Here is a 12,432-nt window from a genome sequence, read left to right as displayed (position 1 = left end):
TTCTTTCTTCCTTTCTGTGTTTTTAACAGCTAGAACTTTTGTCCTCTGACAATGACTGGCTCTAGTTCATTGACCAGTATCTCCCATCATCTCTTTTGTTGTGTTTTAATGGCAGATGAGGAAAGAGGGAAGTGGCCTGTATATGGTCTCACCAGGAAGAGGCTGGGCAGCAACCCCATCAAGTCTGGCTTACAGGCCTGTGCTCCTTTCTGCTTCGTTGCAGACAGAACAGGGAAGAGGTTTCATTGCTTTAAAAATAACTTTACGGTCTGGAGTGCAATGGAGCACTTATCTAGGACTCACAAAGTTTTGGGTTCAATCCACAGCACCCAATAGACTGGGGGTGTGGTGTCTTAAATTCTGCAGAGCATAGAGAGTCAATAATTGAGTGCCATCCTCAGCTACATACTTGGGTCCACAGCTTAGACTGCTTAAGAACCTGTCTCAATAATCAGTCTATATAACTTCGTTTGTTTGTTTTTTTTTCTCTACAATTGTAGGAGTCATTTGAGCTCATTTAGGAAATATGGAAAATGTACAAATTTATAAAGAAAAGATAACAATCAACTACAGTTGTACAATTTAACTATAAGTATAAACATTTGTGGTATTTCCTTTGTATTTTAAAGGAAAATGCCTACTATAGGGTTATTATTTTATATATAATTTTGTGCTCTGCTTTTATAACCTAATAGTCTGGAAAATTTTTTATTTAAATAAACGCTAAAGTGTCATTTGTAAAATTTAATTAATGGTAGTATACACTTTTAATTCAGCACTTGGGAGTCTGAGGCAGGTAGATCTCTGTGAGTTCAAGGCTAGGCTGGTCTACATAACAAGCTTTAGGCCAGCTAGGGTTGCATAGTGAAACTCTTTGTCTCGATAATATAAAATATAATTTTTAAAAATTTGAGAAAGGATATCACTCAAGCCTTTGCTGGCCTCAAACTTAGAATCCTCCTGCCTCTGCCTCCCAAGTATTGGGCTTACAAGTTTAATTCATTATTTCTGTCAAATGTATTTTAAGATATTTGAGAAGTAAAAATGATATATGGTTTAAAATGTATAAAGTAAAAGTCAGCAGGACTTTGGAGTGGTTTCTTGGTAAGTCTGTACCTTTTCAGATGTTTAAAAATCATGTATTTTGTTTATATTTTTAACAAAAACAGGAGCCTTGCATGTTGTACTTCAACTTGCTTTTTCCTCAATACTGTAGCTATCTATTGTGAAAGTTCATAAAGCTGTGTGTGTGTGGTTTCTTGCTTGTTTCTTTGGTAGTACTGAAGATTGAACTTAGGTTCTGGTACATGCTAGGTGTGTTAGGGTTCTCTAGAGTCACAGAACTTATGGGTGGTCTCTGTTTAGTAAGGGAATTTGTTGGTGACTTATAGTTTGTTGTCCAACTCCCCAACAATGGTCAGCAGCAGCTGTGAATGGAGGTGCAAGGATCTAGCAGTTGCTCAGCCACACGAGGCAAGCAGGTGAAGAGAGAGAGCCTTCCTTCTTCTAATGTCCTTATGTAGGTCTCCAACAGAAGGTGTGTCCCAAAGGAAAGTTATGTACCACCATACCTGAATCTGAAACTCACTTTGTCCCAGTTTACCTTGAGCTCAGAGATCTTCTTGCCTCAATGTCCTGGGATTCATAGCCACTATGACTCAAGATCTCCACGCCAAGATCCAGGTCAGAAACTTGTATCCCCCAGCCTCAAGATCAGGATCACAGGTGAGCCTTCCAGTTCTGGATTGTCGTTCATTCCAGATATAGTCAAGTTGACAACCAGGAAGAGCCACTGCAGTAGGCAAGCTCTTAATCACAAAGGTACATTTCACCCTTTCCTTGTGTTTTATAGTCACTTACCTCAGAAAACAACTATAGATAAATTCAGAGTACAAACTTAGAATCTAAAGTAAACTTGAGAGGCTAGAGAGATGGCTCAGTGGTTAAGAGCTCTTGCTGTTCTTGTAAGTACTGTGCCCCGTGTTGGGTGTCTCACACCCCCCCCCCCCCAAACTCCAGCTTCTGGATCTGACTCCCTCTGTGAATACCTGCACTGCACGGTACCCATATGCACTACACATATCTACACAGACACATACACGTAAGTAAATAGTAAAGTGAAACATTAACCTGAGCCTGGTAGCTCATGTGTGCCATCCCAGCATTTTGGGAGCTTGAAACAGGAAAGTGGAAAGTTTTAGCCCACTTGGCTACACACGAACCCTAACAAACAACAAAGAGTGGTTTTTCAAAAACATTTATAGGCTGACACATGATAGGTTTTTTTCTTAAATGTTTGTGTCTTATGAGACACGCAGAGCAGTGACTGGCCAGTATCCTAACCGAGCCACATCCTAGTTGTCCTCACGGGCTCTGCAGCTCTGAGTAAGCTCCAAGCCAGCAGTTTGTTGGAAACACAAGAGACAGCTGGGAGGGTTGGGAAGGGCTGTGGTGCTGGGCTTCCTCCTGCCAGCCCTGCCTGGCATTGGGTCCTCTCATCACCAACTGTGTTTACCTGTGTCTCCTTGTTTCTGGCCAGTGTTCTTGATTGTATGATGTGATTTTGTGCCCAGATGAGAATGTAGGATCATATTCTCTCTTTTCCTCACCCTGCCCCCTTTCTGCTGCTTAATCAGAAAAAGTGTCACTTGGCTCTTTTTCCAAGCCACTGAGTTTGAATGATCTCTGTGACTCAGGAGGTGGGCAAGCTCTTTCTGGTTCCTGCTGAAGTTACCTGACAGCGGAAGGCGAGCATCTGATAGTTACAGTTCCAGTGCTTCCAGGGCTGGAGTGCTTTAGTTAAGAGCAGCAATCCTGATCTTATCAGTGTACTTCTAACAGTATCTGTTTGACTTCCTGGGGCCCCCCTCTCCCCTCAGGAGTCCCCTGTAACCCTGCCCCCTTCCTTCTGCAGTCAGTTAAAATGGGATGAGATCCGCAGTGGTTTTCTTTCCTTCAAGCTAAGATCTAGGAAATATTTTCAACATCACATCAGTAAAGCTGTCACATATATGGCGCATATAATTCTGGACAAAAGTAGTTATGTGTTGCTTGTTATGGAAAAAAACGAACAAACAAACAAAGCCATCCTCAGCCTCAATACTTCAGATAGGGAATTTTATTTCAGAACAATTAATTGGCACCCAGGAGCTGAGATCAGCACCTTTGAAGCCTGTGATTTTGCTAATGACTACTTTGAGGGTCAGTTCCTAGGAATTTGCCTAGATCCTTGCCTTTGGGGCCCATATCTACCAGATTGTGGACAGGGCGTGCTTTACCGGTCTGTTGTTTCAGAGAATGCTCAAGATGCAAGAATTATCAGTTTGCACAAAGGCATTTAAGGAAAGCCTTTTCTTTTTAAAGGACATCTCTTATAGGTGTCAGAATGTAGTGACCCTAAGTGAAGCGTTAGTGGTAGCCTCACCTCTGTGCTTACCCTGGGGAAAGGGTTAATTTTTGCCCTGAGGAGAAGTGAGGAATGGGAACTAAATTGCTTTGGACATCTGAGCTGGGCTTTAATAAGATATTCCAGGTGGTCAAGGAGTAATCCTAAAATAGCCTAGATACTTAGCTGCTTTAAAGTCAGGCTCCGGGCTCCAGGGAGGTAGGGCTCTGAGGAATGCAGGCTGGCTCCTGAGGTCTTAGAGGCGTGGCCTGCTGGGGTTGTTCCTGCCACCCCCAATCCAGGGAAAACAAAAGCCAAGCCTTCTTGGGTCTGGAGGCATTTGCTAATATTAGACCTTTTCCCCCCACTTGGCAATAATAAAGCCTCTGGCTTCTCTCCTCTAACCTGGCTTTCTTCCTAGCTGTGGGACTGGTATTGTCACCCTATCCCCTAGACAGTGGTCTGTTTTCATTAGTGCTCAAAGGCTTCCTGCTTGATCCCCTGCCTGGCTTCTCTCTGTTTGCACAGGAGCATACTTCTCTCCCTCAAGAATTCAATCATCCTCTCTTTCATTCCCTCAGCCCAATCCAACTGATTCTCTGAGTTGGTGTTCTTTAGGAAAGTCATTTCGCCTGTTTCTGCCCAACTCTCACCTAACCCAGGTTCTTAGTTGACAACGCCACCCACCCATCATTATTTATACAGACACTATATTGGCACTATAAGTCACCACTGGAGATACTAAAAAGATAGACTCAGACTTGTTTTGCCTGAAGGACTAGCTGCTTCTATGGTAGGCTACTCTGTGCTTTCGGTGCTTCCTAAGTACTGGTCTGCATCACTAGGGGAAGGGGGAGGTACGGGGACAGGGAGTAGTATACAGTGGGTCAGAAGTTAATGTCTGGACTAGTGAAACGGGTCAGTGGTTAAGAGCACTGGCTTCCCAGCACCCACATGGCTTAATGCCACCTGTAACTTCAGTTCCGGGGATTTGCTTCCTTCTTCTTAGCTCCAAGGGCTCCTACATGTGCGTGGTACACACAAACACACACATACATGTAAGAGAAAAATTATTTTAAAATAACTTAAAAGTTAATGCAGGGCTGGGTGTGGTGGTGCATGTCTTTAATTCCAGCACTTAGGAGGCAGACAGATGTTTTATGAATTCGAGGCAAGCCTGGTCTACGTAGCACATTCCAGGCCAGGCTGTAACTGCTAAGACCCTGTTTCAAAAGAAGTTAATGTAGAAAAAAAATAATGCTTAAGGAAACCATAGACAAGGGTTAGAGCCATGGCCTGCCTGGTCAGTATCTTTTTAAAAACTTACATTGTTTCCTCCCACAGTGTTGGAAATTGAACCAGGAGTGAGCACTACCATTAAGCTACATCCTTAGCACAGATATTATTTAAAATTGTTTATCTCCCCCATAAGCTTCACTAAATTGGAGGCTTTGATCTGTCTTGTTTTCTCCCCTCAGAACCTCTCAGAAAGTCTAGTTTCTCTCAGGAGATCAGAAGTTTGTATATGAACAACTGGAACAAGAAAAAAGCTGCAAAGTAAAAGACACCACGGCCCTAGCTCTGTGAGGTGTCTGTACATCCGTGTGTATAAAGGACTTTCTAACAAAAGTCGTTTGTTAGAGCTGCTCAGAATATTGATTTCATCCCAGTTCTTTTCATTTCAGAATCGGCTGCTGCCCCCCCACTGTTCACAGTTGAGCATTACGTTTACATTTCCTCCTGGTATTCAAGGCATTTCGCAGCCTGTTTCCACTTTAAACATTTACTTGGCATACTAACATCCTCCTGCCAAAACATGCCTTGTTTATCCCCTTCCTCATGCTCATTTGGACTATAAATCTCCCTCAGCCCATATTCCTCGAGGCTACTCTAACCTCCAGCTCTGAGCCTCCACCCTCTACCTCGCAAGCGCCTGGTGATCTGGTCTTTGTAGCCTTACTCTATGTATGCATGTTCATCTTGTTTTTCTGGCTCCTTGGTAACCCTCCCAGTGGTGGGAACCACTTTTGTATTGGAAAGCTTTTCCTCAGCAGCTTGCCTTACCTGGTGGGTTCTCAAAGAAATCTGGACTGATTGAATTTATCACCACATTTTTGCTTCCCAAAAGAGAAAAGGTAAAAGCCACATGGTCCCAACCCCACCTTGTACGAGATTCCAAACCGTGGGATTCCAGATAGATAGTCGTCTGGAACCACACATCTGCTTGCTTCCTGAGACGGTTTTCTCCATTGCCAGGCAGTTCTGTTAGAAGAAGGCCTTTATCTGTAGAGCAGAGATCTTCCGGGCCAGGTCAGCTGCTGCACTGTTGCTGGCTAAAACTAAGCCTGGCTCCTTCCTTCCACAGGCAGCTTTTTAGATTCCCAAAGAATGGTCTGTTCACTTTCCCCTGCTTTGTTGATCTGCGAGGATTGAGAAATTAGAGGTTCAGTGTTTTAATTTTAAATAGCCGTCATTTAAAACTGACTTATCTTATTTTGAGACCTTGATATGTACATGTCACAGTGTAAAGTGTCACATTCCTCTGGTCCAGTAAGAAGTGTGATCTCCCTCCACTTTCCTTCCCCCTGATCTCCTTTCTCCCTGTGGGAAAGAGCGTCATCCTAGAGTAGACGGTCTGTTTTGGAGGTAGAGGTAAAGGTTTCTCTTTTTGATGGGTCTCAACTCTAGGGCAAGAGAGGCCAATTTTCATTTGGCTGAAATACATAGATGAAGCCAGTGAAAAAAATAAGGAATAAAAGATTCTCTCATTGATAGACCACTCAGGCCAAGTTTGGCTATTCTATAGACAGGCTTTTCTCTCTCTGCCCCTTTCTCCCCTTTGCATACTTAATTCCCCTATGCAGAGCACATTAAGTGTTCTTTGCCACCTAGGAGGTAGCAGCTCAGCACCCAGCAAGCCAGGCAAACCCAGTTAGGAGTTGAGAGAGTACAGCAAGAGGCTTTTCAAATTCTCCATTGATCCCATGTTTTCTCCAACTCAAACCATTTCCATACGTGGGAGTAAGGAGGACAGTCATCTAGGGCGCTGTATCCGATACTACCTTCCTGCCCCTTTCTCTCTCCCAGTCTTTCACTGCCTTTTGAAGGCCTTTAAAGGCAAAATAGCCTGGTTCCCCTGGGGGAGATGAGTTGAATGTGGCTATGGCAGCTAAAACTAGTCTTTGGTGGGTATTTGGAGACAAACTGTCCGTTTCCTGTGAGCTCCTGGTGAGATCAAAGATGTTAAAAGGATTTTGAAGTGAGAGGAGGCTGTAAATGGCAATAAGTAACCATTGGCTACTGTTGACTTCTACCCTTACTTCCTCTTTAATACTGCTGCCTGTGCCAGTGGCTTCAAAGCCGGTTCCTGGCAGGCAGTGACTCTTCTCTTTACGGACCCCTGGTGATGACAGAGGGTGTGATGTCTCTTGGCGTGTGTTTTACCCCTTCTCCGTCCCTCTGCCTCTACTTTTCTTTTTTTCCTCACTGCTGCAGTCTGTCAGTCACACTTGGTATCTAAGAAAAATTATCTTAGGGCTGATGACTTTTTAGTTAATCATGTCCACATCCAGGTGGTCAAGAAAACTTGAATTGCATAAGTGAGCTATTTTCAGCATCGGTTTATAGCATCCAGTCAGAACTGTAAACAGAAAAGAACTGTAATGAACCCTTTCACTGCAGGCAGAAGGGATGACAGAGGAGACAGTGAGTCCCAGGGAAACTGACCAGGTCTCCTGGCTGCTATCAGTGCTGTCACTGTGCTGGGGGCTAGGGACAACCTGAAGATGCTTAAAATTTGAGATGAAGGGGCACAGATAACCAGAAGGGAAACTAGCCACTTTCATCAAGAAAAACTGCCATTCCAGCTGCACTGTGATGTGGGCAGGCAGGATGCAGGGTTAGTTTCACTATAGCTAAAACACAAAAACAAATAAAAACTGTAAAGCCGAATAAAGTTTAACTGCCTCAAGATGAAATAATATGAGAGGTTTCTGCATAGGCCCCAACCAAATATTTTAAACTAAGAAATGGACTGTCACTGAGCAGTGTGGCGCACTCTATTAATCCCAGCACTTGAGAGACAGAGGTTGATAGATCTCTGAGTTTGAGGCCAGCCTAGTCTCCAGAGCAAGTTCCAAGGCAGTTAAATTTACACAGAGAAACCCTGTCTTGAACCCCACAAGGAGGGTTATTTTTGCCTTGCATTTAAAAAATAATAATAAAGTTCAGTATCTCATTCTGTCATGTGGCCACTGGGTTAGAGATGTTTCTGGATAAAACCCCATCACTTTAGCAAACATTGGCACTCACGTTATAGTGTTGTTCACAGTTCTTCCTTCTCCTCCACTCCCTCCACCCCACCTTCCCCTTAGCTGACTCCTCTCCTGACCCAGCACATTCTAAGCTGTTTCCTACTAAATGGCTATACTAATAATTCCTTGCTATTAGGGTAGAGCTGAAGAAATTGGTGAAGACATAGCGGATATCAGCCTCTCTCCTACCCCCTCCTCATCCCCAGTGTTCTTCTCTTTGCTGTCTCTGGGGCTCTGCTGGCACTTGGGTGTTTATTTTCACACATAGCCCTAAGGTGGCCACACTGGCATGCTTGTTCTCACACCCCTCCCCCCACTTCTGAAAGCCCCACTCATTCAAGGTTGTGGATTAGGTCCTTTCCCTCCAACTGAGCGTGACACAGTTCCTCAGCCTTTGGAATGCCTGCAAGTTACTGTAATTAGCAAAAACCCAGTGTTTTCATCTTGGGGACTGATAAAGAATTCTCCTGTGAGCTTCTGTGAGCATCGCCTCAGATCTCTAGCTGCAGAGTTGGAAATTGAGCTGCCACAGTAAACAGCTGACATAACAGAAGCCCAGTGATCCCCCATTAAATGTCCTCCAGCCAATAGGAGCTCCCAGGATAATTGACTTTCCAGCAGGAATTACTGGCTAAACAAAATCATTGGGCATTAGGGCAACCTACTGAAGCCCTTTGAAAGGGGTTCAAATGTAACTGGTTTTGCTGACCTGACAGACATAATTCATCTTGATTATTCATTGTGCTGGTTGTCACCAGATGATACTAGATTCCTGGTGACTATCATTACAGTGTGAAGTTGAATTTAACAACTGAAAAGAAAAAACAAAAACCCACAATGCTTTTACTTGGTTATTGGCTTGGAAGGACACTGGTAACAGTGTCTCCCTCTGGGCCTGGTGTGTGCAGTCCCTGACCAAGCACTTCCTTACACACATCGTTGACTAGATAAGCAGGAAACCAATTTGGTGTAGCCTGTTTTATTTCAACTGACAAGGGGTCACTTCTCTGTCTCACTGTGTGCTGTTGCTGCTGTGAGGAAGAAGTGGATCTGCATCTGAGAAACAAATCTGAGTAGGGAAAGCAAAGTGTGGCCTCAAAATATAGCTAAATAATGCCTCTTGTTTCCAGGCCTACAGGGGTCTGGTGTGTGCCTGTGTGTACGAAGCAGAACTTTCCCAGACTATTGTTGCACGATTTTAGAACAAGATTTCTGTGCAATCCAAAGGATGTTCTCCAGAGAAGTTCCCACTCCTAACCCCCATGCCTTCCTCTAGCCCTTTACATACTCCTGCTAGCAGGGTGGTGTGCCTGTGGTTCAGGAGAGAGAACAAGGGAGCATTGTCACAGGCTCAAGGTAGAATTGCATCCACCAAGACACAGTGACCGGAGAAGGGCCCTGGGAGATGTCATACTTGCCCCAGGCACTGAGGCTGCTGGGCCATCTCTGTTATATGCATTTGTGTATTTGTTGAATAGATTTTTAGTTCAAATAGCAAATTGATTAAGTAGCAGGCAGTGTGGTGTTGTGATGAGCTAGAAAGAAAATAGGTACAATTGATTTTCTATCAGGGAACATTCCTTTCTGATGATGATGACAAAATTCCAAAAGACTGAAATTCTGAAGTAGCAGCAGAGAGAGTCTGATTCTGGGATTGTTAATGCAGCTGGGGTACAGGGTGGGTTTCCTGCAGAAGGGGAGTAAAGCCACCTGGCTGAGTAAGGAACATGAGCACTTCCCCTTTCCTCCTACTCAACTGAATGGCATTGCTTTGTTCTAACCAAAGCTTGGGTGTTTTGCTTGTATGTTTTGTGTTTTAATTCCCTAATGAAAATTAGTTTTTGTGCCTACTCTGCACCTGGGGCATGATCAAGCATTCTCCTCACCAGGCTTGGGGCTGATGGGAGGCTATGTTGAAAGACAACAGCTTGTGGATCTTTGCCTCACTCCCTTGCCCTTTGACCACTCACAGTGGGGTGCTGGGAACCGAGCTGAGCATCTTTGCACCCATTGTTCAATGAATGATCGTTTCTAGAAAGTCAGTTGGAATGGGGGTTCTTGGGACCCTAGGCTTTGGGTCCTTCTCAGCATTATCAAGCACGACCAATATCCATCTTTGCCAGTAAAGGGAGAAGATCTTTTTGAAACCCACCCACAGACCAAACCACATACCATATTTTGAAACCATTCTCCAAAGCAAATAGGAGGTTCTCAAAGAGTAGTGGAGGGTCCTGACTAGGCCCTTCTAGTGGGCGGCAGGCAAACAGGAGTGCTGAGGGTTGTCGTGTCTCCCTGAATGAAGGTCTCCCCTTTCCACTTACATGATTCCCACTCTCCCTGTCAATGCTGTGCTTTGTCTCCTTCAGAATGGTGCTTTGGCCTGGAGTGACGATGCTGATGGAGGCCGGGGAAGAGAGATCTCTCGAGATTTTGCCAAGGTCTGTAACGTCTTAAGCTATAGAAGCAGCTCTGCACTGGGCTGTCTTACCCCCTACACATACCCATGTGAGTGGCACACGTATAGTTACTCAGATACCTGTAGGCACTTGGGATGGCACCTGGAGATGGGATGTTTCATTGTGTTTTCTCTTGGGGTCCGGCCCGCAGCTGTATGAACTGGACGGTGATCCTGAAAGGAAAGAATTTCTGGATGACCTCTTCATCTTCATGCAGAAGAGAGGTACGTGCGGTGACTGCTGTGTCACTGTTGCCCATCCTCCTTGTCCAAGAATCATTTAAATAATTGGCAACCAGATTAAAGGGAACAGAGAGGACCTTAGCAACAGATGGATTTGGTTCTGCCTTATTTTTGTCTCTTTTCTAATTAATTGATCTCTAGAGACATTTCAAATCCATGTGTTTTTATTGTAGCCTTATAGCTGCCTCAGATCTCACTTAAGTCAGCATGTGGCATGTACTGTAGGTGGGTAGTTAGTCCCATGTGGATAGAGAAAGGTAAGTAGAAACATATAGGGAACCCCTTGGGTTATTCTGGAAAACGTGAAAGGTTCCATGTAGAGGAATGGCCAGCATTATCTACTGGATCTCTTTGACACAGTTGGAATATTCCTGCAGGTTAACTGCCCAGTATGGAGACACCCATTCATAATCCACTTCTCATTTCTTTGTCCTGCCCACCCTTCACCCCTACCCCAGATAGCTGGCTCCACTCTGGACCATGTCGTAACTGAGTCTTGAGCCCAGTGACTCAGCTTCCTGGCTTTATCCTGTCATAGCAATGGGTTTAGCTATGTCAGGCCTCAGGAAGCATGGCCAGGACTTCAGCCACTCTATGAGGCAACCCATAGCAGTTTATGTAGCTCCACGTTCATCACCCACAGGATATATATACCCACTGGAGCCACTGGGCCCCACCAGACCCTGCTAATACCTGAGCACACATCCCTTGAGGTCTGTCGGTAGCTTAAGATCTGGAAGGGTGTTGTCCTTGTTCTTGTTGTAGGCTGAGCTACTGTTCCTGTTTGATTGTTCCCTCCCTCCCCCTTTCTCATTCTCCGCTTTCTTTCCTCCCCACCACTGACTCTCCACCCCTTCTCCCTTTTTCCTCCTCCTTTTTTCAAAAGCCTTATGCCTTCATGGCAATGAGTATCACTGCTGGCTTTCTTTAAAAGGCAATAGAAAGATTGGGGGCTTTGTTCCTCTGTCTCCAAGCCTAGCAGAGCAGTATACGCAGCGCTAATTAGTTTACTCCTCTAGCAGTTATCTGGAGCCGGTGTGTGTGAGTGAAAAACAAAAATACAGCCCTGAAAGATAATGTGACTGGCAGCAGAGAGACTCTCTACGCCCTAAGAGAGAGAAATCCACTTAATACTTTAGTCTCGCCTTCCAATTGCCTTTTAATTATTTACAAGCTCCTCCTGCCCAGCTGGTGCAAAGCCAGGGGCTGCCCCTGTCTCAGAGGGGCTGCTGAAGCAGTATAGGTTTTAATCAGTGGCGGGGCCCCTGCTTTATTTCTCTACTTTATTATCTTCCTCTCTTCCCAGAAGGATCTTATAAAAAAGACGTAAGCTAGATCAGCCTAGTCATGAGTGAGGATGGGTGACTGTGTCCTCCTCTGTGTTTCCTGAAGGACAGTCACTTTGTCACACCTTTATCTCTGGAGCCAGGCGGGTTGATGCTCAGGGTGTTTGCTGTCTGCATCTTGTTGGTTCTCCTGACTCCCTTGCCCTGTCGGTGGCTAAGCTACCTGGACTGCTGTAGATCTGCTTCCTTCCCATAACAGAACTATAGTTCAAAGCAGTGGCCCTGCTTTCCTTGGGCTGTCCCAAGAGAGGAAACATACTGCATCTCACGCTGGTTAGTCTAATGCAGGTTTTCTTGGCCTTAGCAGCTGCTGACTATAGGGACTGGATCCCCGTTTTTATGGAAGTAAACTTGTACACTGCAGATATTAGCAATAGGATGGCCTCTTCCCAGGAAAGACCGATAGCAGTGTTCAGTCATGACAACCAAAAAGTGTCTCTAGAAGCCAGGTGTAGGGCATATGAAAGGAAAAGTCACGGGGCACCAATGTTGTGAAAAGATGACTTCCCGGGTTACAGCACCAATGTTAGGGGAAAGATGAAGGGAGTGGGGGGCATATGGCCCATGGAGGTGCGGCAAGGCCTGGGGGTAAGGGGGATGCCTCTGGGGGGGGGTCCGTGTTGGGAATCCCTTCCCCCTGAGGGACCAGCTACACAATGATATAGTACAGAATAGAGTTTATTCAGGTCA

At 45.0% G+C, this 12,432-nt stretch overlaps 1 protein-coding gene across 1 annotated transcript in view; it reads left to right on the top strand.

Moving 5' to 3' along the window:
- Positions 1-12,432, top strand: part of ARID3B (AT-rich interaction domain 3B) — a 43,366-nt gene that overhangs the window by 14,949 nt on the left and 15,985 nt on the right. Inside the window, exons 3-4 of the mRNA XM_080930353.1 lie at positions 10,065-10,136; positions 10,306-10,378. Of these exons, the coding sequence (XP_080786479.1) occupies positions 10,065-10,136; positions 10,306-10,378 (145 nt within the window). The remainder of the gene's footprint in view (positions 1-10,064; positions 10,137-10,305; positions 10,379-12,432) is intronic.

This window comes from Micromys minutus, assembly GCF_963924665.1.
Source record: "Micromys minutus genome assembly, chromosome: 16".
Classification (NCBI taxonomy): Eukaryota; Metazoa; Chordata; class Mammalia; order Rodentia; family Muridae; genus Micromys; species Micromys minutus.
Note: the sequence above shows the minus strand (reverse complement) of the source record. Positions and strands in the feature narration are given on the sequence as shown.